At 44.2% G+C, this 25,230-nt stretch overlaps 1 protein-coding gene across 7 annotated transcripts in view; it reads right to left on the bottom strand.

The window, feature by feature from the left end:
• The window catches only part of LOC142014309 (uncharacterized), a 215,985-nt gene that overhangs the window by 68,598 nt on the left and 122,157 nt on the right, over window positions 1–25,230 (bottom strand). Inside the window, exon 6 of one of the 7 annotated variants that reach the window (XM_074996701.1) lies at window positions 21,318–24,447. The exons of the other annotated variants lie outside the window; for them this stretch is intronic. Within the exon in view, the coding sequence (XP_074852802.1) occupies window positions 24,441–24,447 (7 nt within the window). The 3' untranslated portion in view covers window positions 21,318–24,440. Of the gene's footprint in view, window positions 1–21,317; window positions 24,448–25,230 lie in introns of those variants that run through there. 7 annotated transcript variants of the gene reach the window in all.

Raw genomic sequence — 25,230 nt, 5'->3', positions numbered from 1 at the left:
AAGGTGCCATAGAACCCTTCGTTGCTGCTACAGATCCAGACTAACACGGCTACCCCTCTGACACTTTCCAAGATTATGTCATCCTCTCTATTCCATTATCACTGAACCAATAGCACACAGGGAGTGGAAAGCAACAAGATTTCCTCAAGTGTGGACAGTTCCCAGTGGGGTTGACATTGCTAGCTCCTTTGCCACCTCCAAATAGCATAGATGGGCATCAGAATCAGTTACGACATGTGGCCAGAGATTACTATCCTACTATCCTGAGCAGATGGCCTTTTTGTAAGGACAACAACCAACTGGCATAGGTTAGAGCAGCTCCCATGTTACTCTTACGTGTTGTGAGGCTCAGGCCACTTTCAAACAGGATCAGGAAGCTATAGCCAGGTACTTTTTGGCATTGGGTGAATCTGAGAATCTGGCCCTAACATAGTATTATACTGAAGGGAACAGATTCACTGTAATTTATATTTAGTGGTGATAGTATCCCCACAATGCTTAAAACTGAGTTTCTCCAACCGTAACATTACTAAGCGTCCTGCTGCGTGAAAAAATAAACCAAGCTCTTGATTTTTGTTATATATCTAGTAAACTTAACCAGTTCCAGCTACACAAGTAAGAAATGTTAAGAACTCATCAAGAATTGACTGGCTCTATTTTTTAATTTCCTTCTTTCCATCTATCAGGAAGCTCTTCTAAGAGGCAGGAGGAGATGGATCAATCAAGTTGTTTTTGTTAAAGGGAACAATGTTTAGCAGTTAATTCTGGGGGTGGCAGAGGCTAAGGACTCCTGAGTTCTGTTTTTGACTCTGCTGCTGTTTCCTTGTGTGACTATGAGTAAATTACTTAACCTCTCCAGTGCTGATCTGACATGTCTTTGCACTCTGCTTGGCAGGCAGTGAAAGACTGTTGCACGCCGGGTTAAGTGACAATGGAGAATACATGTGGGCAAGTAAGGTTAATTGTTAGATGTATCCTCTGCATTGGACACCAATAAGCCTCAAGCACTTTAAACATTTGCTTCTGTTCTCAAGACCACAAGATGAAAAATGGTCAGCTATTGGAGATCCCTGAAGAGACCTGATCTATACCTGACCCTAACAATTGTTGCACTACTCATTTTTACTGACACAAGGTCAGCCTGCCACACACTCCCTGACTGGCGCAGCACTTTTTCCCTTGTCTTTACACACACAAACTTCTGTACTTGCCTTATGCGGGGTCGAGCCCTCTGTATACAAAATTATTTTAACTCTTATCTCCTGGGACGGTTGTGAAGACTACCTAACATTTGTAAAACACTGTGACATCCCCCATGAATATGAACAGTAACACTGTAACTAATATTTTGTGTGTGCATGTTTATTGCACATGAAAAGTATAATTAAAGCTAAGAGCAGATATAATATGGGCTGAATAGTAACAGAGAGTAAGCCGTGCTAGTCTATACACTATCAAAACAAAAAGCAGTCAAGTAGCACTTTAAAGACTAGCAAAATAGTTTATTAGGTGAGCTTTCGTGGGACAGACCCACTTCTTCAGACCATAGCCAGACCAGAACAGACTCAATATTTAAGGCACAGAGAACCAAAAACAGTAAGGAAGGAGGACAAATCAGAAAAAGGTAATCAAGGTGAGCAAATCAGAGAGTGGAGGGGTGGGGGGGGAAGATCAAGAATTAGCTCAATCTAATTGTTGCTCTTCCCCCCGCACACCTCCACTCTCTGATTTTCTCACCTTGATTATCTTTTTCTGATTTGTTCTCCTTGCTTACTGTTTTTGGTTCTCTGTGTCTTAAATATTGAGTCTGTTCTGGTCTGGCTATGGTCTGAAGAGGTGGGTCTGTCCCACGAAAGCTCACCTAATAAACTATTTTGCTAGTCTTTAAAGTGCTACTTGACTGCTTTTTGTTTTGATAATATGGGCTGGTTCAGTTCAACAGTCCCCTAGGCTTCCCTACTAACATACCTCATTCTAGAACTACATAATCACCTTTTGTTCCAGTCTTATGCTCTGTTAATGCGTTATGGGCCTCAGCTACCCCACCTTCTGCCATCACAGTGCTACATTCTCTTCCACGAGGTCTGATGCTACTCCCCAGTCTTAAATCTCAGTGCATTTAAGCCAAACTGAATTAAATTCAGGAAGCAAAGTTTCTTAAACGTGACCTCCTCTACCCCTTGCTACTGCAGTTTTGGCTGGGCATTACCAACCTGTTACATTCCTGGGAGGCTTAAGAAGTAGTGAAATAGTCATTGGGACTTGAGAAAACAAATTCATTTCAGATGTCAGCTATTAAACCTCAATCCAGATTTCACGTAAAGCTTAGCTTCATGCGTTGTTAAATAGAATCATAGAATACAAGAATGGGAAGGGACCTCGGGAGATCACCAAGTCCAGTCCCCTGCACTCATGGCTAGCACCATCTAGATGATCCCTGACAACTGTTTGTCTAACCTTCTTTTAAGTAGCTCCAATGACTGAGATTGCACAACCTGCCTAGGCAATTTACTCCGGTGCTTAACCACCTGGACAGTTAGGCAGATTTTCCTATGTCCAACCTAAATCTCCCATGCTGCCATTTGAATTCATTACGTCTTGTCCTATCATCAGCAGTTAATGAAAATAATTTTTCTTCCTCCGCCTTGTAACACCTTTTTAGGTATTTGAAAGATGTTATCACATCCCCTCTCAGTCTTTTCTTTTCCAGATTAAACAAATGCAGGAGTTTCAGTGGTCCCTCATAGATCATGTTTCTAGACCTTTTATCATTTTTGTTGCTATTTTCTAGACCTTGTCCATTTTCTCCACATCTTTCCTGAAATGTGGTACCCGAAAGTGGACACAGTATTGCAACTGAGGCCTAATCAGTGACGAGTAAAGAGGAAGACCTACTTCTTGTATCTTGCTTACAACACTCCAGTTAATGCATCCCAGCACAATGGTTGCTTTTTTTGGAACAGTGTTGCACTGTTAACTCATATTTTGCTTGTGGTCAACTATGACTCGTAGATCCCTTTCTACAGTGTTTCCTCCAAGACTGTCACTTCCCATTTTTGTATGTATGAAATGGATTGTTCTTTACTAAGTCGAGTACTTTGCCTTTGTCCTTATAGAATTTCTTCATATTTATTTCAGACGATTTCTCCAGTTTGTCCAACCAGTTAAGCATGCACCTTATAGTAGACTCATCTATGTTGTATTTCCCTATTTTATTGAAAAGAAGGTCACCAGAGACTGTATTATCAAAGTTCAGGTATACCACAGCTACCACTTCCTCTTTATCTGCAAGGCTTGTTAGCCTATCAAAGAAAGCTATCAGGTTGGTTTGATATGATTTCTTCACTCTGACTATTTCCTATCACCTTATTATCTTCCAGATGTTTGCACATGGATTCCTTAATTATTTGCTCCATTATCGTTCCTGGCACAGAATGGAAGCTGACAGGTTCGTAGTGTCTTGGGTTGTCCTTATTTCCCAATTTATAGACGGACACTATATTTACCCATTTCTAGTCTTCTGGTTTCTCTCCCGACCTCCATGCCTTTTATAGATAACAGCTAATGGCTCAGATATCTCCTCAGTCAGCTCCTTGTGTATTCCAGGATGCCTTTCATGAGGTCCTGATAACTTGAAGGCATCTATATTTTCTTAATGATTTTTTAACTTGTTCAGTTTCTATTTTAACTTCTTAAGCGATGTTCCTTTTCTAGCATTCACTATGTTAGGCATCCCATCACCACCAACCTTCTTTGTGAAAACTGAAACAAAGAAGTCATTAAGCCCCTCTGCCATTTCTACATTTTCTGTTATTATTTTTCTGTCTTCATTGAGCATCAGGACCACCCTGTCCCTGGTCTTCCTGTTATATTTGTAGAATGTTTTCTTGTTGTCCTTTATGTTTCTAACTTGATTGAGCTAGTTTTTTGCCTCTGACTTTCTAATTTTGCCCCTACTTACTTTTGCTACTTGTTTTTACTCATCCTTTGTACATTGACCTAGTTTCCATTTTTTATGAGTCCTTTTTGATTTTTTAGATCGTTCAGGATCTCCTGGGTAAGATGCTTGTATTAAAACCAGTTCACAAATACAATACATACTATAGAATCCATTTGAATTCTGCCAAAGTCTGGACGGTGATGGAGCAGGCTGCATAGTGTTTCCTTAAGAACATGTTCTTCATAGTCTTCCTCTAGAGGTAGAGATTTACTTCTTAATGGAAAAAAATAGATCTTTAGATGCCTGGCTGTCACATGATCTATGCAGATCCCAAAAGGTCCTCCTGAGGCACAAAGCCATTCACAAAGAAGCTCTCTGCATCTGTATTGTCTCCTGGTCCACTGAAGCCCTGCCTCCAACTCAAAAGAACATTTCTAATGGACAGGTATCATCAGTGCAAGTGGCTAGAAGTGGGTGACATTTTTCTGATAAAAACTTTTTAACTGAAGCTTGCAGATCTGGGTTGACCAAAACCCTGTCACAGACTGATGTTGAATTTTTTGAATTGTTTTGGTTGGAAAAAATATAAAAAATCAGACATTTTGATTTTTGTATTCAAATGACTCCATTTCATATTTTAGTTTTTAAATAAAATTGCAAACTTTTAAACATTGAACATAAAATGACATATTTTATTCAGCCCTAACAACATCATGTGCTTTTTCTGTTTGGCCAGCAAACCAAAAAAGTGAGTTATTCCCACAGTCCTTCTTGTGGCTGGCCTCTGCTTTGGTGGGGGCAGTGTCTGCCAAGAGTGAAGGGGACTCTATATTACACTTAGTGCAGCCTAAGCTTTGGAGCATTTTCACAAAGCCTGCTCTGTGATGTTTGGAGTGGGCAGAGGATATGCTATAGAGAACATAGGGCCCACTTCCTAAGTGGGAGCCCCCTTTCATACAACATCTGTCCACAGATATATCACAATCCCCTCAAGATTTTTAAGGTGGGTACTCAAACTTGGGGATCAGGAATTTTACCTTCAACCTGTGTCTTTATGGAATGCACAGGTGATTAAATCCTCAAATACCAATTTTTGCAGTGTAAGTGTTAATGTGTTATAAAGCTTCATTGTGGGAATTTAATAACATTCACTCTTTAAATGTCCGTAACTTACAAATCAACTGTTATAAATACAGTGAAATTGTAATTGGCTATATAAAAACATACACCTTCCTCCACCTTGCACATGAATGTTGGCTTTATGGATGTATTACAGTGAAACCTGTACAACCATGAGGTGCAGCTTAGCTTGCTTGCTGAAGAATCTTTATCCTTATTAGAATCTGTTTTTAAAGGGGCCATAAAAGAACATTCAGCAAAAGAACAGGTTAAAGATTTTCCCCTTCGAACTCTGGCAATGACTACAATGTTTATAGCCCACCAAGGACATCTACAATTGCATCTAGCTGCCCTATGCCTAGCAAACCTCTCAGCAGCCCTGAAGAAGGCAATCTGTAAAGAGAAAGGATATGATTAAATGCACAGATTGCAGCATAGGGAGGAGGGAAAAAATTACTAGCCAAGTACTTTTCTTTTACTACCAGAAGCAAAGCTTGACTCCCGTCCTCAAAGAGATGTGAGCACAGAGGTTTCTGCAAACAGCACAACCCGTGCAGTCTGGAATAGTTTCTGTGATATCCCTCCCACATGTTATAGATCTCTTTCACATTTTCACAATGCAGGGGAACGGATGATGGTAGTGGCACAATGCCCTGCTGCGGGGATTTCCTGCTATGCCAATTTGTCAGCCATTATCACCTACAAAGGGAAGCAGACATGGCACAGAGATGAGAATTCCTTATCTTTGTAGGCATCCAGTATGCAGGCCTAAATACTCAGGTTTGCTGCAACATCCATGTCTCCCCCTTCTAAAATGTTAATTCATCCATTCCTATGTGTACAGTGTGCATGGAGTTTACCAAAGCACATAAGCTTAGGCAGTCCCTGATTAGAATTGAGCAAAACTCACAATTTCCTTTCCACAGGAAATTCTGCCATACCCACCCAAGTTGTGACAAAGTTGAAATTCCTAAATTTTTCATCAAATGGAAAAAAATAGTTATACTAGAAAAGCGCAAAACATTTTGTTTTTCCATTGAAATGGAACAACTGAACGGGCATTCTCAAAATTACATTGTTTAATTTCAGTTTGCTGGAGTGGCCCAGAACTTCATTTTAAGCAAAAAATGTATTTTTATCAGGGCCTTTGCCTCATGGGAGTTGTATTTCAGGTGTCTGACTTTCTTCCCTAGAGGTCAGATTCATAGCCAGGATTGTATCTCCCATTATGCAGCCAGTGGCATGGCCCAGGCCACCACTTCCTGTAGCTCCCATTGCCCAGGAATGTTGAACCTCAGCCACTAAAGGCTGTGAGTGGATGTGCATGCAGACGCTTGGGTAAACGCAGCATCTGGCAGCCTGCCTGAAGCTAATCCTGATGACCTACATCTGCCTGGCAACTGTAGGTTCTCTACTCTGCAACAAGTGATGGAAAGGGAGTCAGAAGTATTTTTCAGGAAAGATTCAACAGCAAGGAACTGTGCTTAGAACATGGGAAACCAAAACCTATTCTGGGGAATAGTAACAGAGAGGAAGCCGTGCTAGTCTATACACTATCAAAACAAAAAGCAGTCAAGTAGCACTTCAAAGACTAGCAAAATAGTTGAAAAAGAACTTTTGCACCATTCTTCAAAGAGAAACAGCCAAGCTGGCTTTTATATTCAAATTCGGCACATTAACACATGGTTTAAACCGGGACGGGAACTTTCTGAGTCACTATAGGGGCTCGTCTGCATACTTGGCTTAATCTAATTCTTGACCCCCCCACCCCTCCAGTCTCTGATTTGCTCACCTTGATTATCTTTTTCTGATTTGTCCTCCTTCCTTACTGTTTTTGGTTCTCTGTGCCTTAAATATTGAGTCTGTTGTGGTCTGGCTATGGTCTGAAGAAGTGGGTCTGTCCCATGAAAGCTCACCTAATAAACTATTTTGCTAGTCTTTAAAGTGCTACTTGACTGCTTTCTATTCTGGGGAGAGCAACATGACAGAAGCCGCAAAGCCAATGGAGAATTAAATAAAGAGACTTGGGCAAAGCACAGAGCTTGAGAGTGATAGTAAGAGGCACTGAGCACCCAATTCAGACTCTAAGTACCAGTGATGCTGAGTGGCTTTAGGAAGTTTTGCAGTAAAATAACTACAGAGGCCATTTTCCTAGGCCCCAATAGCCAGGGCTGCTGATGGGAGTGGGGGCAAAGACAGTATTTGACATTTCACAGAGGCCTGGAGCTTTGGATACTGCTACTGCCAAAGCAGTGGCTGCGGCTGGAGCTCCAGGTTCCCTTGCAGTGCTCAGTAGACTGCTCTGCCACTCCATGGGGCTGTGTGTTTGGAGGCAGGACTAAGGCTGGCTGCCGTTGGCCCTACCCCTTCTGCCCATGGCCCTGCATCTTCCAGGGTGCAGAGCTGGGCCCCCTCCCACTTTGACCCAGGGCCCACAGCAGCTGTCAGCTCCACTGCCTATAGCACACACCAGTGCTCTGTTCAGAACAATTACAAGCCACTCAGCCGAGCAGCAGCTTCCCCATAGCAGGCATTGCCTGGTGGAAATCCTCACCCAGCCTTGCAGATTCAGATGTCACCTCTCCTCATGCTCTGGCAAAGTGAATTTAACATTGTTTCCCAGCAAAATGCCAAAGGAAACTTCTCCCTGAAGGTCAGTCACCTGTAATAAGCTGGCTGTGTTTGCAGTCAAGTCAACTGAAGATTTAAAGTGCAGAAAGGTATAAAGAATTTTGAGAGGAAATGGCTTGACTCAAAAAATTCTGATCTAGATTTCAAACCCTCTCTAAATCCCAACACCCCTCTAAAGTTTTGGGTGTTCAGGAGGGGCATCAATTCAGATTTTGATGGGAGGAGCAACCTGTGCTTCCCACAGAAGGGGGGACAGTGTGTGTGAGCAGGGGGAGGGGGACAGAGTGAGGGAAGTGACTTCAGCAGTGTTACATTGAGGCTGCATCTACACAGCCCCCTTCCTTCTGGTAGGGGCATGGTAATGAGTAAAGGGGAATATTCAAATGAGGGGCAGAGTTAAATATCTCATTCCTTATTTGCATAGTCCCATGAGATTTCACTTCTGGAAGAGCCCCTTCTGGAAGCTACAGAGCCACGTAGATGGGGCCCTTCCAGAAGGACCTCTCCCTGCACTTCTGAAATCTCCCCGGGGTGTCAGTTGGGAGGGGTTTTTGGAAGGGGGGTTTCCTTCCGGAAGCACGGCTTCCTTCCTTCTACATGGCTGTGGAGCTTCCGGAAGGGTTTGTTTTGGAAGTGAAGTCTCATGGGACTATGAAAATGAGGCGTGTGAAATTTAAATCCTCACCTCATTTGAATAGCCCCCTTTGGTCATTACCTTGCCCCTTCCAGAAGGGAGGGGCCTATGTAGACTCAGCCTGAGAGTCTTCAGTACAAGTCAAGTAGTAAAGCTAGAAAGAGATGATCCTGTCCACCCTCGTCCACACACACACACTTGTCACCTCTTTCCAGGGGCTAGTAAGGCACTTGAAAACTCTCGCTTTTTTGGCAGATGACTTAGAAATTGCTGAAACATGGTAAACAGGCTCAGCAGGGGAGCTGTGTTAGTCTGTAGCTTCACAAAAACAAGCAGTCTTGTAGCACTTTAAAGACTAACACTTTTAATTTATGAGGTAATGAGCTTGCATGGGTAAGACTGGCTCAGTTGCAGTTACAGCTACCTCTGGAGGTAGAACATGCACTTTAAGCAGACCTTAAGTATGAAAGTCAGAGTTTCAAACTTCAAGGGGGAGGCCTGGAGCCCCCACCTCCCTACATAAATGATGCCCCAGTGTTCAGATTTTGTGTTTTCAGTTTGACCCATGTCTAACTTTGAGAACATTGGGGTCAGAAAAGTTCTTGCAGAGATTTCCACCTGGATGTAAGGATCACTGACTACTCACACTACTAAGTTCTTATGAGACAAAAGTACCTTAATTTTTAGGAAAAGTGAGTTGACTCCCAGGAAATATTCTAATAAGGAAAGTCTATTAAACCATGGGTTAGTTTCCTCAAGCAATATGTTGCAGTCTCATTACTTGAGTAATTTTAAGGAAATATTGAGACTATAATGTAAGGAGCACTGTCTGGAAGGGTACCAATAGCAGAGCACACCTAGACTTCTCATTTCTAACTTGTGAGGTGTGTAACTAGGTATGTGAGGTAGGCAAATCTTTTACTCACATGTAAAAGGAACATGAGGGGCAGTGATGCTAAGTCACTTTCTCAAAGTAAGTTGGTGACAGAACCACTGCAGAAATTGGATGGGTTTGTTGGTTATTTTCTTTTTGTTGTCATTCTGAGCTTGTTGAAGACATTGTAACATGATCAGCTGACTGGATTTTGGGAGCTGTGACAAGACATGAGCTGTGACAACCACAAGCCATGAGAATGTAATCCTTTCGAAATCAGCAGAATACAGCTGCAGTAAAGGACGAGGCCTGTAGCTGAAAAACTGAACAGAAGAGAAAGGTCATACTGGTAAGTCATGGGAAAATGTCCGATGGGGTAAGGAGTCTGACAACTGTGGACAAACAACACAATGTTTACACCAATAGTACTGAAGACTTTCACAAGGAAAGATCCATTTTGCCAACTGCTGTTCTCCTGATCCCACACTCATTGAATTCCAAGGCAATCTTTCGACTGACTTCAGTGGTCTTTGAACCAGGCTTACTGGTTTCCCACAAGAAATGGATTAAACCAATTATGAGGGTTTGATGGAAATGCTTAAATAGCACTGCCCTCGTCATCAAATTCCCTGTCTGAGGGCAGGACAAGAAAAGGAACTTTCACTTTTAAAAGCAATGAAAAGAGAAGCAGCAGCAGAGGGATGTCCAGATTAATTCTACAGGGCCTAATCCAAAGCCCACTGAAGTTAGTGGAAAGGCTCCCATTGACTTTTGTTATGTGCACCCAGGCATATGTGTGTGTGCACCACCAATAGAAACACACACTTTCAGCTGTGGCTGCTCTGCTAATCAGCACAGGTGGAAAAAGTACCCAAAAAGTTACTTGAGTAGAAGGGAATCTGCTTTCACGTCTGAGTACTTGAGTACAATCACAAGGTAACTTGTGTGTGTGTGTCTACTTTTACGCTAGCAGTTTTCCAGAGGGACACTGAATGACATATGAGGGACACGGATGACACAAAACTAGAGGGAGAGGTAGATATGTTGGAGGGTAGAGAGAGGATCCAGAGTGACCTGGATAAATTGGAGGATTGGGCCAAAAGAAATCTGATGCGGTTCAACAAGGAGAAGCGTAAAGTCCTGCACCTGGGGTGGAAGAATCCCAAGCATTGTTACAGGCTGGGGACTGACTGGCTCAGCAGCAGTACGATGGAAAGGGACTTAGGGGTTATGGTGGATGAAAGGCTGGATATGAGTAAACAGTGTGCCCTTGTAGCCAAGATGGCTAACGGCATGCTAGGGTGCATTAGGAGGAGCATTTCAAGCAGGTCTAGAGAAGTAGTTATTTGCCCCATTCAGCACTGGTGAGGCCACATCTTGAATATTGTGTCCAGTTTTGGGCCCCCAGTATAAAAAGGATGTGGATGTGCTGGAGCAGGTTCAGCGGTGGGCAACAAAAATGACTAAGGGGCTGGAGCACAAAACCTGTGAGGACAGGCTGAGGGATTTGAGCTTGTCTAGTTTACAGAAGAGAAGACTTATGAGTGATTTAATAGCAGCCTTCAACTTCCTGAAGGGGAGATCTAAAGAGGATGGCGAGAAACTGTTCTCAGTGGTGTCAGATGGCAGAACAAGGAGTAATGGTCAGAAGTTGAAGAGGGAGAGGTGTAGGTTAGATATTAGGAAAAATTACTTCACCAGGAGGGTGGTGAAGCATTGGAATGTGTTGCCTAGAGAGGTGGTGGATTCTCCATCCCTTGAGGTTTTTAAGTCCTGGCTGGACAAGGTCCTGGCTGGGATGACTTAGTGGGGGCTGATCCTGCTTGAAGCAGGGTGCTGGACTAGATGACCTCCTGAGGTCCCTTCCAGCCCTATGATTCTGTGATTCTGTGACTGCTCCAACCCCAGCCCTTCTGCCCAAGGCCTGTCCTTTGTGGGAGCATAGAGCCACCCACCCATCTTGCCCAGGGTCCTGGAATATCTGTTTGCCCCCTGCTTACTATTAGGTTTGAAGCACACACACACACACACACACACACACACACACACACACACACTGCTCTATCAATAGGTTCAGAGCATCCTAAATGTTATAGTTACCCAAAATCTTAGATTGTGTGAGTGATCACCAGCCATGCATTCAGGGCTCTTCCTACTGTCTGGCTGCTGGAGAGTTTAGGTGTCCGCTCCTTTCCCAAAGAAAAGCTCCTTCAGATTGTTTTAGAGTGTATTCTTTTGCTTAAACCATCATAGCTAACTTAAACAAAGCACATAACTCATAGTGACTACTAGTGGATCATCAGAGTAACCCCTAATGGGTCACCAGTTCTCCTAGTATCAGTAAATTACTCATTTCTATCATCAAACCATTTCTGTATTTTTAGTCGTAAATCAATAAAATTGATATATCAGAGGCGCTTCAAACCCAAAATTGACTACCTAAACATACCCTTCCATTCTAATGGTCTACAAACTCTCTTTTTTATGCTCCCATTTCAAATAGCAAAACTGAAACCCTGTAGCTATTTGCCCTTGCCTGTCAGAGCCCTACGTATTATTTCTAGCTATGTGGTATTTGCTTTTCATCTGGACACTCAAAATGGCTGGACTCACAAAATGGTTGACTGCAGTAATGTCGAATATAATTCTCTCGTAACACCATCCCTCAGAACTCTTTCTAGCACACAGCCAGCAGCACTCAAATCTAACCTTCTAGGCTTCCATAAGTTTCTCTGGTACCATGGGATCTGAGCACATATTCCTCCATGTTGGGTTAATGTAAACATGATGATAGAAACTTAGACAGGTGATATGGTATCAAGAATTTGGGATGTACAAAATGTTGCTAATATAATATAAACATATGTGAAACTGATGTAGTTTTTCAAAACTACAGGGAAGGTACACCTAGATCAATATTATAGGATGCTTACGGGTCCCTGAAAAATACAAAGGTACTTGTTCGCAATTACAATTCATTGATACAGAAGGAAATGGTCCTTTACTAATGAGCAGAAATTGGCTTAACAAGATAAAGTTGAGTTAGAGCACTGTGCTCCATGTGTTAGAGTCAGTGATGTAATTAAAATCAAACAGTACATCTGGTTTTGATACAGACATTAGTTGAGTAAAAGGCACAATAGCAACACTACTTGTCTAACGGCTTGAATCAGATCTCAACACTCATTTTTCACCCCATGAAAATCCTTTAGGAGAAAGGTGTCATTATCAGGGAGATGTTACCTGATGGCTGGACAGGATGTTAGAGGAAGTTGTCCTGGGTGACTTGTGGAGTTTTGTTATTATGAAGCTAAGACCAAATACCACAAATTTAACTAAGTCCCAGAAACAGCTGTTACCAAGAGCATTTCTGCAGTTGTTGAAAGGATTATTTTGAAAAATTGGAAGCTTGTCTGCAAATTGAATCAACACTGAATGACGGTAACTCCCGTGTGAGTGAACTACCAAATTTAGAGGAGATCTCATACTGCCTGAGGGGAATGGCTGAGTTTGAAAAGACATGGGTCTGTATTCCTAAAGCTGTGTGATTAACTAGACATCAGACATGTTTGAAGTTGTTTCTTTATATTTCCTCTGCTTTGCTAGCTTTAAACTTGGGTAAATGTGTGTGGCTTTGAATATAGATTTTTCCCATTTGTCTGTAGTGGAAGCCTTACAGTTTGAGAAAATTAACTGTGTACTGGTTCAAAATACTTGGAGTCTGTATTGGATGGGTTGATTCTACACTGTATCCCAAAAAGAGTTCACTGAGAGATGAGATCGAGCCACAAAGTTCTGATACAGATTTCAACAACCCCACACAGATGTAACACACAGATTTAGAACTTTGGATCTGAGATGATAGGGTTAGGTCCATTGCTAGATTTCATCGGCTTTCTACTTTCTATGGGTCTGTACTTTCCTTCCTCCTGTGTTACAAATAAAATTAACTGTGATTCAGGTATGAAAAGGAGGCATGGAGGGTTTTTAAAATATCTAAATGGATATGGCTGAGTATGTGATGGTCTACAGTTTAAAAGCTTGATGCTAGCAAAGTCAAAGGTAAAATTCATATTTACCAGTGTTTTTTTTTGTTTAAAGATTAAAAAAAGGAACTGATACTCAGATGGCTTCCCCCTGCAGCCAATCCCACATCTCTAGCAACTAAGGTGCCGGTACTCAGCACAGGCAAGTACCAGCACAAAAAAATCCTACTGATATTTACTCTATCAGGCAGATGATCATAGGTAGTGAATTACATGGGCCCCACATACCTGAGCACATGAATATTCACAGCAACACCTGGAGACCCTCATCTCCCCAGGAACCATTGTCAGAGGGCAGGGTGCCCCAAGTAAATGTGGCATCCCCCATCCACTACCCTCACACCTTCCAGTGCACTCCACTTCCTCCAGAGCCTGTACCCTCTCCTCATCTGGCCCTCAAACTCCTTAGAAAGCTTGAATGGAAGACCCAGACCAGAACCAACACTCACACTCCTTCCCAGACCCTGCACCCCAGAGCAATGTTCTTGCTAATCTTTTCCATCCATGTGCAGAATAAATATTTATGTGCACCAAAGGCATGTGTGAATGTGCACCACCAGTAGAAACAAAAATACCTAGCTGTGGGTGCTCTGCTAATTGGCCGGGCAGCATTTAAATCTCTCCTGAATGGCTGCTCAGGGGCACAGCTTATAGGGAACACTGTGTCCTAATTTTCTCCCAGAGCTTGTACCTTGCACTCCTCCTGGACCCAACTCCTCAAGCTCCCTCCCAGAGCCTGCCACCTTCTTGTCCTCCAATCCCCTCCTCCGGTACAGAGTCCAGAGCCTCCTGCTAGCACCCAAATTCCCTTCCAGAGACTTAGGTGGGTGTGTGGGAGTTTAAGTGGTGGAGGGTTGTGGGCTCTGGGCATTCTGGGTACCACCAAATTTTTTGTAAACTGCCTCCACCGCACAGGATCAGGCTTTGAACTATTAAGTTGCTATACATTTTCCTTTACTCTTTTTCTGTCCAGACCAAACCATAGGAGCTTGATCATGGAAGTGTGGGGCAGGTTTAGAGGCCTCCAATTCTAACGGGCCCGGTTTTGCTGATGTTAACACTATTGTCTTCAATGGAGTTGCAACAGCAGAGCATTGGGCTCCAGGTCTTCATATCACTGATGGGATGCCACTTCATTAGTTATAAATGTGAGACACAAGTGTCTCCTAGACCTCAGTGATGGTAGGAATAGTGCTTCAAAGGCCAGACTATCAGGGAAAACATATCTATCAATGTGCAATGATTAAATCCTCAACTACTAGCCACTCAATTAAGACCAGAGCAGAGAAGGTTAAAATTATGAATTATTTGTACTTTCATAGTGCCTAGAGTCTCAGGCAGAGACCCAGGTCCCATTGGGCAAGACACTATCTCTACATACAGGACACACAGGATCCCTGTCCTAAAGTGCTTACAATTCAATATAAAACAAGGTACAACAGGTGGATACAGGCAGATGGAGGAAAGCAATGAGGCAATATTATCTAAATAGACTAGGCAGATGCAGGGTGGAGGCATAGGTATAACTAGAGAGAGAGGTATAACTGTACTTCTGAAACAATGTGACTCAATAAAAAAGTGGTGGTGGCTCCTGCTAGTTGGACTTCACTCCCTACTCCAGGCACTGAAGCCTGTTGCACAGAGTCACAGTGCCATGAAGAAAGATGCATGGGCAGGCCAAACCTGAGTGGCATCACAGCCTCATATATCAGGTTTCAACACACAGAGTTGGGGCCAGCCAACCTCTGCTGCTGTGGGGTAAATGTGGTGTGGGCTCAATTGCCAAACCCCATCTACTGGCACATCACCTCCTGACCAAGACAGGATAGGCTTGTTCTCCTACATCCCAGGACTTCCCCGCCACAATGGGCTGGGGCAGACTATCTCCAATCCCCTCTTCTTTGGATTTTTTTTTCAGAAACTTAATTTTAATTTCATTTTCTCTCTGCCATGATAACAATCAAGCTCAATTCCTGAGGAAAAAGAAGAGTTTCATGGGGTTTACATATAGCATATGCATACATACATATATAAATTTGGCCTCACAGTCAGCTTAAAGAAGACCCAGGTGATGGGCCAAAACGTGGGTAACGAGCCATCTGTCAGCGGGCTAGACTATGAACTGGAAGTCGTCCATGAGTTTGTGTATCTAAGCTCGACAATCTTGGACAAGTTGTCACTTGATAGCGAGATCAACAAGCGCATTGGAAAAGCTGCCACAACGTTCTCCAGGCTGACGAAGAGAGTATGGGATAACAATAAGCTCACTGTACACACCAAGGTGCAGGTCTACACAGTCTGTGTTTTGAGCACACTGCTGTACGCCAGTGAAACATGGACTTTGCGCTCAAAACAAGAGCAGCGGCTCAACACATTCCACATGCGCTGCCTTAGGTGCATACTCGGTATCTCGTGGCAGGACAAGGTCCCCAATAGCGCAGTGCTTGAGAGGGCAGGCACCGCCTCCCTGTTCACCCTTCTCAAACAGAGGCGTATGCGCTGGCTGGGCCATGTCTCATGCATGACGGATGGTCGAATACCAATAGATCTCCTCTTCGGAGAACTGGCGTCTGGAAAGAGGCTGAAAGGGCGACCTAAATTGTACTACAAGGACACTTGCAAGCTTGACCTCAGCGCTCTCTCTATCAGTGCGAGCACCTGGCATTCGCTCATCTCACACAGGCATGCCTGGAAACAGGGAGTGAAGGAAGCTCTTGCTATGTATGAAACTACCTTGGTGAAGGAAGCAGAAGACAGGAGAGCCCTCAGGAAGATCCATGCCCGTGATACCAGAGCGACATCTGCCAACTGCTGCTCACAGTGCAGAAAGGACTGCCACTCCCGGATTGGATTGCACAGCCACAGAAGATGCTGCTCGAATCAGTCCAACTGGGGCACAAACCCATGATCCTTCGGGATCGAAGGATGCCTACTACATATAGAACACAAGTGGGGTGGGCTATGTGATAGCTGTAGATGGCATGTTCACTCCCTGATTTTTCAGAAGAGAGGGAAGAATGATTACTGAGGTGGGGATCAGCCCAAGGAAAAGGAAAGGGAAGAGAAGGAGGGTGAAGGAGTTGGGTCAGAAAAGAAAAACGTAGGAGAGGAAGTGTAATATGAAGCCACGGTTAAGAGAATGGCAACAGAAGGTGGAAGGGTTGGAGTAACCAGCCTATCAGCACAGGGCAGAGAACATTTTGGCAGTGTCCAAAGGTGAATGCTTCTCCTGCTGATTTCCATCAAACCACATGGCAGGAGGGAGGGAAGGCACCATCTGGAGCCAATTATTGATTGTCTCATGTACAGCCATTCCAAAGGTATCTTCCCCCCTCCCCGCCATCCTGGCTCGATGTGGTTGACAGGTAACAAGTACATGGCACCTACAGATCTCAACATGATACACACATCTTTTATCCTCTGTCAACTATCAAGTGACTCAAACCAACTTTTAAACTAGGTTTGCAGAGGTCAGAGAATAATGAAATAGACCTTGGAACCACAGTCTCTGTGTAGAGTATCTGGTCACCATGGCAGATATAAGATTACAAAAAAAGCCTATCACATAAAACATGTCTTTTGATCCTCTAGGATAACAGGCCACAGTGATCCCAGCTTACTGCTAGAAAGCAAACTACAAGCAGCCAGCTAGTTGGAGCAAAAAATAGGTTTCTGTAAAACTCAATTTTGAGAAAAAAGTGGGAGTCTGTTGGATTCAGTCCCGTTTTTAGGGTGCCCAGGTCAAACAGACTCAAACACCAAAGTGCTATTAGAAACAGTGCAGAATAGAATTGGCAGTCACGGCAAACCACCACAAATAAGTGACACATTCGCTGTAGTGGTGGGTGAACCTCAAAAATTCAGAAATGACCTTCATATGATAGCCAAACATTCAGATACTTTTCTGAATTTTTAGACCAAATTCTTCAGTGACATAAGACCACTGGACAGCTTCTGCTCTTATTTACATGAACATAAGCACCGATATAAAGCGAGGTAACAGAGCATGTGTAAGTTAACATTTGCTTGCGTGGAATTACATAAGTAGGTACAGGATCTCTTGGAAAACTTTGCTAGTTTCCTCTTCAGTCCCATTTGGAACCAGCATTTTGGAAATGGAAATAAAAACTTAAAATAAACAAGCTTTTTTTTTAAATCTCAAAAAAAAATCTTCAAGTTTGGGAAAGGAGAAAGATTCAGGCTGGGTGTACAGGTAGAGGGGACTTACTTTATTTAAATTACCGCTAGCCTTTCAGTAAATGTCAGCTTCTGTAAGACTCACCTAGACTTCCCACTTCCTCTTTATCGCTAGTACATGTGAACCAAGATATAATAAAGAAAGAAAAAAAAATATTCCTCAGAGGCCTGGGAGTAACTGAGCCCAGGTGAGTCTCCTAAGTTGGGCTCTGATTCAGAGAAACACTTAAGTGTGTGGTTAAGTCTGTGTGCCTTTAAACATGCAACTTAAGTCTCAAAAGGGTTAAAATATTTGTAAAAACACTACTGAGTTGGGGGCTTTACACCCTTGACTAATAACAAAAGCCCTGATCCTCTACTGTGCTCCACACAGCTTAAAGAGTCCAGCTTCTGGGAACTCAATGCTCATTGTTCTATGGTGCTGGTAGTAAAATAATGAGAGACTAATTTCCATTTCGAGGGGTAATCAGTGTCCCGTGCCCCCTATTTGCAGGGCATGGAATGAGTGATTAGTCAGCTCAACTTCTAGCCCACAGTAAATCTCAACTACCACCATTTAATACCAGAAAATGTTAAAGATTTCACCTCAAAATATATTTGAATGTCTTTAAGAGAGGTGGTGTAGAGTGGAGAGCATATATTAGACATACACGCCTACATTAATTTATTGGCAGACCTGATTAATTTCCTATATTGATCAAACAGTACTTTCCTAGCAGGTATATTATCTGAGAAAATAATCACTAAATTAACTCTATGACACCAGTCTCCTAGAAAGATTAATGATACTTAATTTACTTTTATGAAAGAAGCAAGCATCCAATAAATTAGAAAATGCACACCACCATCAAAGCAAATTGTTAAATGTCTCCAGCACTCACCTTATTGAATAGCTGACAAATGGATTTTACATTCAGGCAGAAGTGTTTTCTTGTTCCCCATGTCATTGTGTGATCATAGAATACTAGAACGAGAAGGGACCTCAGGAGGTCGTTAAGTGCAGTCCCTTGCACTCACAGCAGGACCAAGCACCATAATCTAGATCATCCCTGATGGATGTCGTTGAACTTGCTCTTGAAAAGTCTCCAATGATGGAGGTGCCACACCCACCCTAAGCAATATATGATCAAACATCTATGTATTTCATGGAGGGTGGTATTCACATTTTGCACCGCACTTATTTCGTACACCGGGCACATCTGTGCATAGAGCGCACTGAATTTAAAAGGATGAGAGCCCTTTTGTGGACCTTGAATTGAGACTCAGTTGTCAAGTGTTTTCATTCTACGGAAGTAAAAAACTTCTCCTGGAGGAGTGATTTATAGCATTCATTTTGGAGTTAAATCATGGCTTTGCTGCAAGCCCTGAGTAATGAGCCACACATCCTTGTTCTGCCCAAAACACAGTCTTGACTCAGTAAGAATCTGCTTCCCACTTCCATTGCTATACCTAACTGGTGTAAGGTTCTGTTGGGGTGGGACTAGAACCACAGACAGCAGGCTGTCAGATGGCTGACCACTTCCCACCACAGAACTGCATGTATGATTGTATAGATGCAATGAAGATAAATGCTGCAGGACATACCTCCTCAGAAAGTCAGGCTGACAGCTTCCTTCCTGGTCCCTGTTTGGTCCAGGCACCCCTGTAAGGCCCTGGGTGGTCGTGGATGAGTGGGATGATGCAGGCTGGGTGCAGAACTTCAGGATGAAGAGGAACACCTTCATGGAGCTCTGCAGCTAGCTCGCACCCATCCTCCGATGCCAGGACACCTGGATGCAGCCAGCCCTCTCAGTGGAGAAGCACATGGCCATCACCATGTGGAAGCTGGCCACCCTGGACAACTACCAGTCCATCAGGCAGCAGTTTGGTGTGGGCAAGTCCACCACTGGGGCCATCGTGCTCAAGGTAAGGTATGCTCTGAACCCTGGCCTGGCACAGGGAGAGGGCTGTCGGGCAAGGGGAACCCTCGGGGGCTAGGGGAAGGGGTGTGAGGAGGTGGGGTTGAGGGGGAGGTAGGGAAGCCTAACCCTGGGGTGGCTGTGACACCCCACCCGTACACAGGCCCACTGCTGGAGGGGCTGCCCCAGGGGGAGGGCAGAGGGCCCAGCAGTATTGCCTGGCAAGGGGTAGGGGGCCTTGGAAGGTGCCGGGGGACCCCTACGCATGCCCACAATCACGCCCATTCTCTGTCCCCTGCAGCTTGTGAGAACCATCGACCAGGTGCTGCTTCGGAGGCTCGTGCACATTGGGGACCTGAACGTGACCATCGCAGGATTCACCACCCTGCTTCCCCCAGTGCTTCAGTGTGATTGATGGGGCACACATTGCCATCAGGGCCCCGGAGCACAGAGGCAGACAATATGTGAATCGCAAGAGATACCACTCTGTTGTGCTCCAGGCATTGGTGGACCATTAGGACCAGTTCATGGGTGTTTAGGTGAGCTGGCCAATGCAGGCACACAATGTGTGTCTTCAGGAACTCTGACCTGTACCGCAGGATGAAGACCAACACCTACATCCCCCAGCAGGAGTGTCCCATCGGGAACATCACCCTGCCCCTCTGCATGCTGAGTGACATGGCATACTCCCTGCAGCCCTGGCTTATGAAGCCATACAAGGACTACCTCACCCCTTCCCAAGAACTTTTCTATGGCTGGCTCACATGGGCATGCTACCCCATTGAGAGTGCCTTCGGCCTCTTGAAGGTGAGTTTCACATGCCTCCTGATGCATCTCAACATGGGAGTGGAGAATGTCCCCCAGTTTGTGGGGGCCTACTGTACCCTCCACAACCTGGTTGAACCAGGGAGGAGGACTTCCCCCAAGACTGGATGGCTGAGCCCAACCCCAGATACAAGCAACCCACTGTGACCCCCAACTGTCAGGTCAACCATGATGGGCTCTGCACCTGGGAAGCTCTCTGTGAGGCTTTTGCACAACGGGTGGAGTGACCCTCACCCAGGCACCCCCCCACAAACTCCCCTGCCCATCCACTCCTCACCACCCCTCCCAATAATCAGGGACATAGGGGTGTTAAAACTATAGAACTTGACAACATAATAAACCACTAGAACAATAAAAAAATCTTGGAAACTACTTACAGGTGTATGGGTGATAACTATTTACATGTAGGGGTCATTAAACGGGAGGGTTCCAACTTGGGTGGGGGGATGGGGATTGGGCGGACACTACTCCAGGAAGGGAGTGGAAGGCTGTGAGCCCTGACACCCATGGGGGCCCCTTCCACCCCAGGTGTGCAGTTCCTGTTGGGGCATTAAAGGGGCAGGAGCATGGGGAGGTAGGGGTGTGGGTGAGGGGGGGTGGTCTGTGAGTTTGGCCTCAGTGTGAGAGTGTGAGGGAATGTCTTGGCAGGGCCTGCCCTGGCCATGAGCCAGGCTGCAAGGTCCTGGAGGGTGGTAGGCGGGAGGTCGGGCAGGAGGTGTGCTGGGTGCTGGGCATTGTGCTCTCTGTGCTCGCTGCTGAGGTGCCTGGGGAACATGTCTGGCAGAGGTGCACGTGCCTGCTGCCTCCACACTCTCAGCTTCCTGCCACAGGGTTTCTGGGTCCTTGCAGCTTTGAAAATGAGCTGGGGCAGAGACCATAGAGCCTTGCTGCTGCTGCTGACAGGAGTGTCTCCACACTCCAGCTGGCCGCTGCCATGGAGAACCAGTCTTTCATAAGAAGGGGTCGCGGAGCTTCTACACACACTTTCTTCCAGAAGAAGGCGCTCTTCCTGGCTTGGGAGCAGAGGAAGAACTCCAAAAGAGGTGCTGTGTTCTGCTGGATTCCTTCCAGAAGAAGGCCTTTTGTGTGTAGACGTTCCTGGGATCTTCCAGAGGATTGCCACCTTCTTCTGGAAGAGCTTGGATGTGTAGATGCAGCCTCAGAGTGCTACTTGTAATGGGAGCCCTTTCTCCACTGCGTGGGAGCATTAGATATGCAACACTTTTGCCTCCACCGAAGTGAATGAATACTGTCTGCTCACCTGAACAACCTGGTCTGTACCTGGTTTATTTGAATGTCCTTTTTCTCACTAGACCAGAATTTGTACTGTTTGTTTTTGAAGATCATTGTTATGTTAAATATGTATAGTTTAGAGCCCTGATGGGTGATAGAACCATCTTTTATTATGCTCCCATGCTATTATGCATAGGCCTCCTTATTAGAGCTGGTGATTAACACTGGTTTTTTTCTGAAGCTATTTTTCCTAGGGGGTTTAATCATCTAAACTCAAATTATCAAAGCTTTTTTTTCCTTTTTTTTTTCTGGCCTTCAACCCAATCTGTTCCCTGCCTTCTGAATGCCAGTAATCCATAAACCTTAGAGCAGTTAAATTTTACTCTTGTAAGACCTGTTTCATTACTCCTGAATTGCTTGGATGATACTACAATGCTCCAATAAGGTGTACAAGGGAAAATGGACAATGGGGGTGGCATGGGGAAGTATGGAAATTGAAATTTAAGGCACATCAGCATGGTAGCTGCACAATCACGTAACCTTCCAAAGCACAAGAGGCAGCAACAGAGAGAAGTAAAGGCACACAGGCTCATTTCATGTACCTCCTTCCCAAGCAAAGGCGCACATACAGAAAGAAACTGAAGAGGAGATAATGGGACACTGGATTTCAGTTTGATTTCATTGAAGGGGACTGGTGATGTCAGAACCCTTGAGTGCAAAGCGCAAAGTCTGTTCGATGGCACCAGATATAGAACAGGTCACACTTCGAGTTCAGGGAATTCAAACAGAGCCTTTGAAACTGGGAATTCAACAACATTTTGCATGTCCAAAATGTCCTTGTACAAAAAACACACCAGGAGGAGGAACTTGTATAATCACATACAGATGTGTTCACTGCAGTGCCCAGTTATGCCTGTACTATATTAACTACTTGTTTTAGTCATAATTTGTGTCCCAGTTAGTCTGGATGTAGGCAAGCGATCAAGTCAATGCACAGTACATTATCTTGTAGCTTCCTGCCACAGGGTTTCTGGGTCCTTGCAGCTTTAAAAATGGTCTGAGGCAGAGACCATAGAGCCTCATTGCTGCTGGCAGGGGCGTCTCCCCACTCCAGCTGGCTGCTGGCACAGACAACCGGTCTTTCAAAAGGGGTGGCAGAGCTTCTACACACACTTTCTACACACACACCCAAGCTGTGCAGCAATATCTTTATTCTCATTTTGTATTATTAGCCTACAAACCCAATCCAGCCCACTGGGACTGGGCAGGACTGAAGAGTAATTGACACCTTTAGCCAGTGGAAGCTCTCGGATCCCATTCCATGAAATGTATATCAGTGTAAGAATATAGATAAGTGAGCTAGAATGGAACAGAACATCATGGGCCAAATTCAGTCCTGCACAGCTCAACTGATTACAGTGGGAGTGGCTGACTGCTCAATGCTATTTAAATCAGGCTATTCATTCAGGGTTGCAACTATGGCTGCAGGGGATCTAACCCAAAGTACCTATATTTCAGAATCTTTTGTTATGTTCCTTCATGGAACAATTCAGTATTTCCAGTCTGGTTCTCTTTATATGAAAATGGTTGTTGCATTAAACACCTACATACTTGCTTTGATTGTTTATTTTCTGTTCCTTCACTTTCCTTTGAACTCCCTCTGCCAATTACATAATAAAGTAGTGGAGAGGGCAGGGGAGTTACTCATGGGCTGCATCAGAGAGGAAGGACTTAGAATGAGTTAAGTCTGTAACTTGCTGTGCTGCACAAATAAAGCCCTATATTCCCTAGAAGGAACAATGGAAGCAGGAGATTTTCTGCATTTTTCAATAAATAATCAAGCCTCATAATATGGGGTCCTCTGTGATTAATGGACAGTCTCCTTAGAGCTCCTCTGAATTTCAAGTAACTAATGACCTTTACATTTTCCATCTGAAGATGATTTATCTGATTTCATCATTAAAGTCTCTTCCCTGATATTCATACATTGGATCCAGTTGCTGCCGATACATGCTATTTCCCCTTGAGAGGGGTTAAATTACACACACACACAAATTGGGCTAAGAGCAACTATTCCATTTTATGCATCCAACCTTTACCTCACTTACACCTGCTTCCCTGCTGGCTGTTGCTTTTACAAGCCTGCCAACTTGCCAGCCCTTTCCCATTCCCCAACTGGACTATCGGGTGCCCTTTGAGTACTTACCAGTAATGATTTTTGGTCATTCCAATATCATGATGGGATCTGTACCAGTGATCAAGAGGCAAAATTCACTGCATCCTAAGAGAATTAAACCAGAGCCATCCAATCTCTCATTGGTTATCCTTACTTCTTTTTCTAAAACCAAACTCTTGGAGGAGATGTGTCAGAGATTTTGTTTGATGTTTTTACCCTTCCCAGCAAAAGCACAGAAATATAACAGGGAAGAGAATGGGGGTCAATTAATGCGTAATACAATTCTAAAAGGCCCAGACTTTTTAAAAAGATACTTTCTCAATCAGCTTCAATTCAAACAAACCCCTCCCTGTGGAGAACACTTGATCACCACCCCTTTATAAGAGTGAAAATCAAAATGTTTCTAAGGATGAGGCACTCCAATAAAGAGATTTTGCTGTGCCTTGAGGAGTAAAAGTTGGGTATAAAATGCAACAAAAGCATCAGATGATTCTGCCCATTACCTTATTTTCACTAGAAGCCATCCCAGGGTATTTTACTTAATGCTACTGTTGGATTAAAGGAAAAGGAGGACGGGCTTTCCAACACACACCTACACACACTTATACCCTCTTTCACTCCTACGCTTACACAAGTAAACTCATGCAGATGAAGAGTTGCATAGGGACAGTCAAAGAAGCCAGGGCATAGTGGGTCCTTATGTCTGGCTGCAGTCGTGAATATAGGTTGGTGAGCTGATTGTATGACCTTCTTGCTCTCTTGTCAGCGTAGTACTCAGGAGCAGTCAGTATTATCCATCCTAGAGACACAGGGAAGGGCCCAGAGCCAGAACCCTGGAAATTCTCCTGCCTCCCCAGCCAGCCAAGACTAATTCCTGCAGAGGGGTGATGGCAAGAAGAACATTTATAGCTTTGTACCCATCTTTTACATGTTTTAGTTCAAAGCTTTTGTCCTGTCCCCTGGCTCAGGGTGCTGTGTGACCATGGCCGATCACTACTATCCCAGGACTCTGTATGACCAGGAGTCATTGGCTACCTGCGGATGGGACTTTGATCTTCTCTTCTTGGGGCATTTTTTCCCCTTTCTTGGGTGGGTTCTTTTGCACGGCTCATTCTCTGGCCACCAAGGTGCTGCTGGTAGCTGGTCACCCAGACAGGTTGGCTTTGGGGACTGATTCCATTGCACCCATACCCACATTCATACTTTCCTCACTCACCCAAAGGAAAGTTCACTTCAGAGAAAGCAAATTCTTTTACAAAGGAACAACCAGGATTTCTTACAGATGTATAGTATCTATGACTTATGGTATCTATAACACTTATAACTCATAACACTTACTATCGACCTAGCAGCTGCTACAAAACAACTTTCAATGCTTACTGAAAGTTGCAGGCTTACATCTGCATTGTATTGGACTGAGTGGAGGTTTTATACAACAGCCCCTATTTTCACACCCCTATGCTTGGACCAAGCATCTAATACTTTCACATATGTCCAGAGAAACTTGTCCTGGGAGACTTTAAACAATGTTGTGCATGTTTTTCATCTCTCTCCCATACACACAAAAGAGAGACTCCTGATTTTAAAATCTTTAAATTACAACACCTCCATTTTGCATTGCAGCATCTCCTAGTATCACTCAATGTCCATGCATATG

The sequence above is a fragment of the Carettochelys insculpta genome, chromosome 6, assembly GCF_033958435.1.
Source record: "Carettochelys insculpta isolate YL-2023 chromosome 6, ASM3395843v1, whole genome shotgun sequence".
In the NCBI taxonomy this organism is placed as follows: domain Eukaryota; kingdom Metazoa; phylum Chordata; order Testudines; family Carettochelyidae; genus Carettochelys; species Carettochelys insculpta.
Note: the sequence above shows the minus strand (reverse complement) of the source record. Positions and strands in the feature narration are given on the sequence as shown.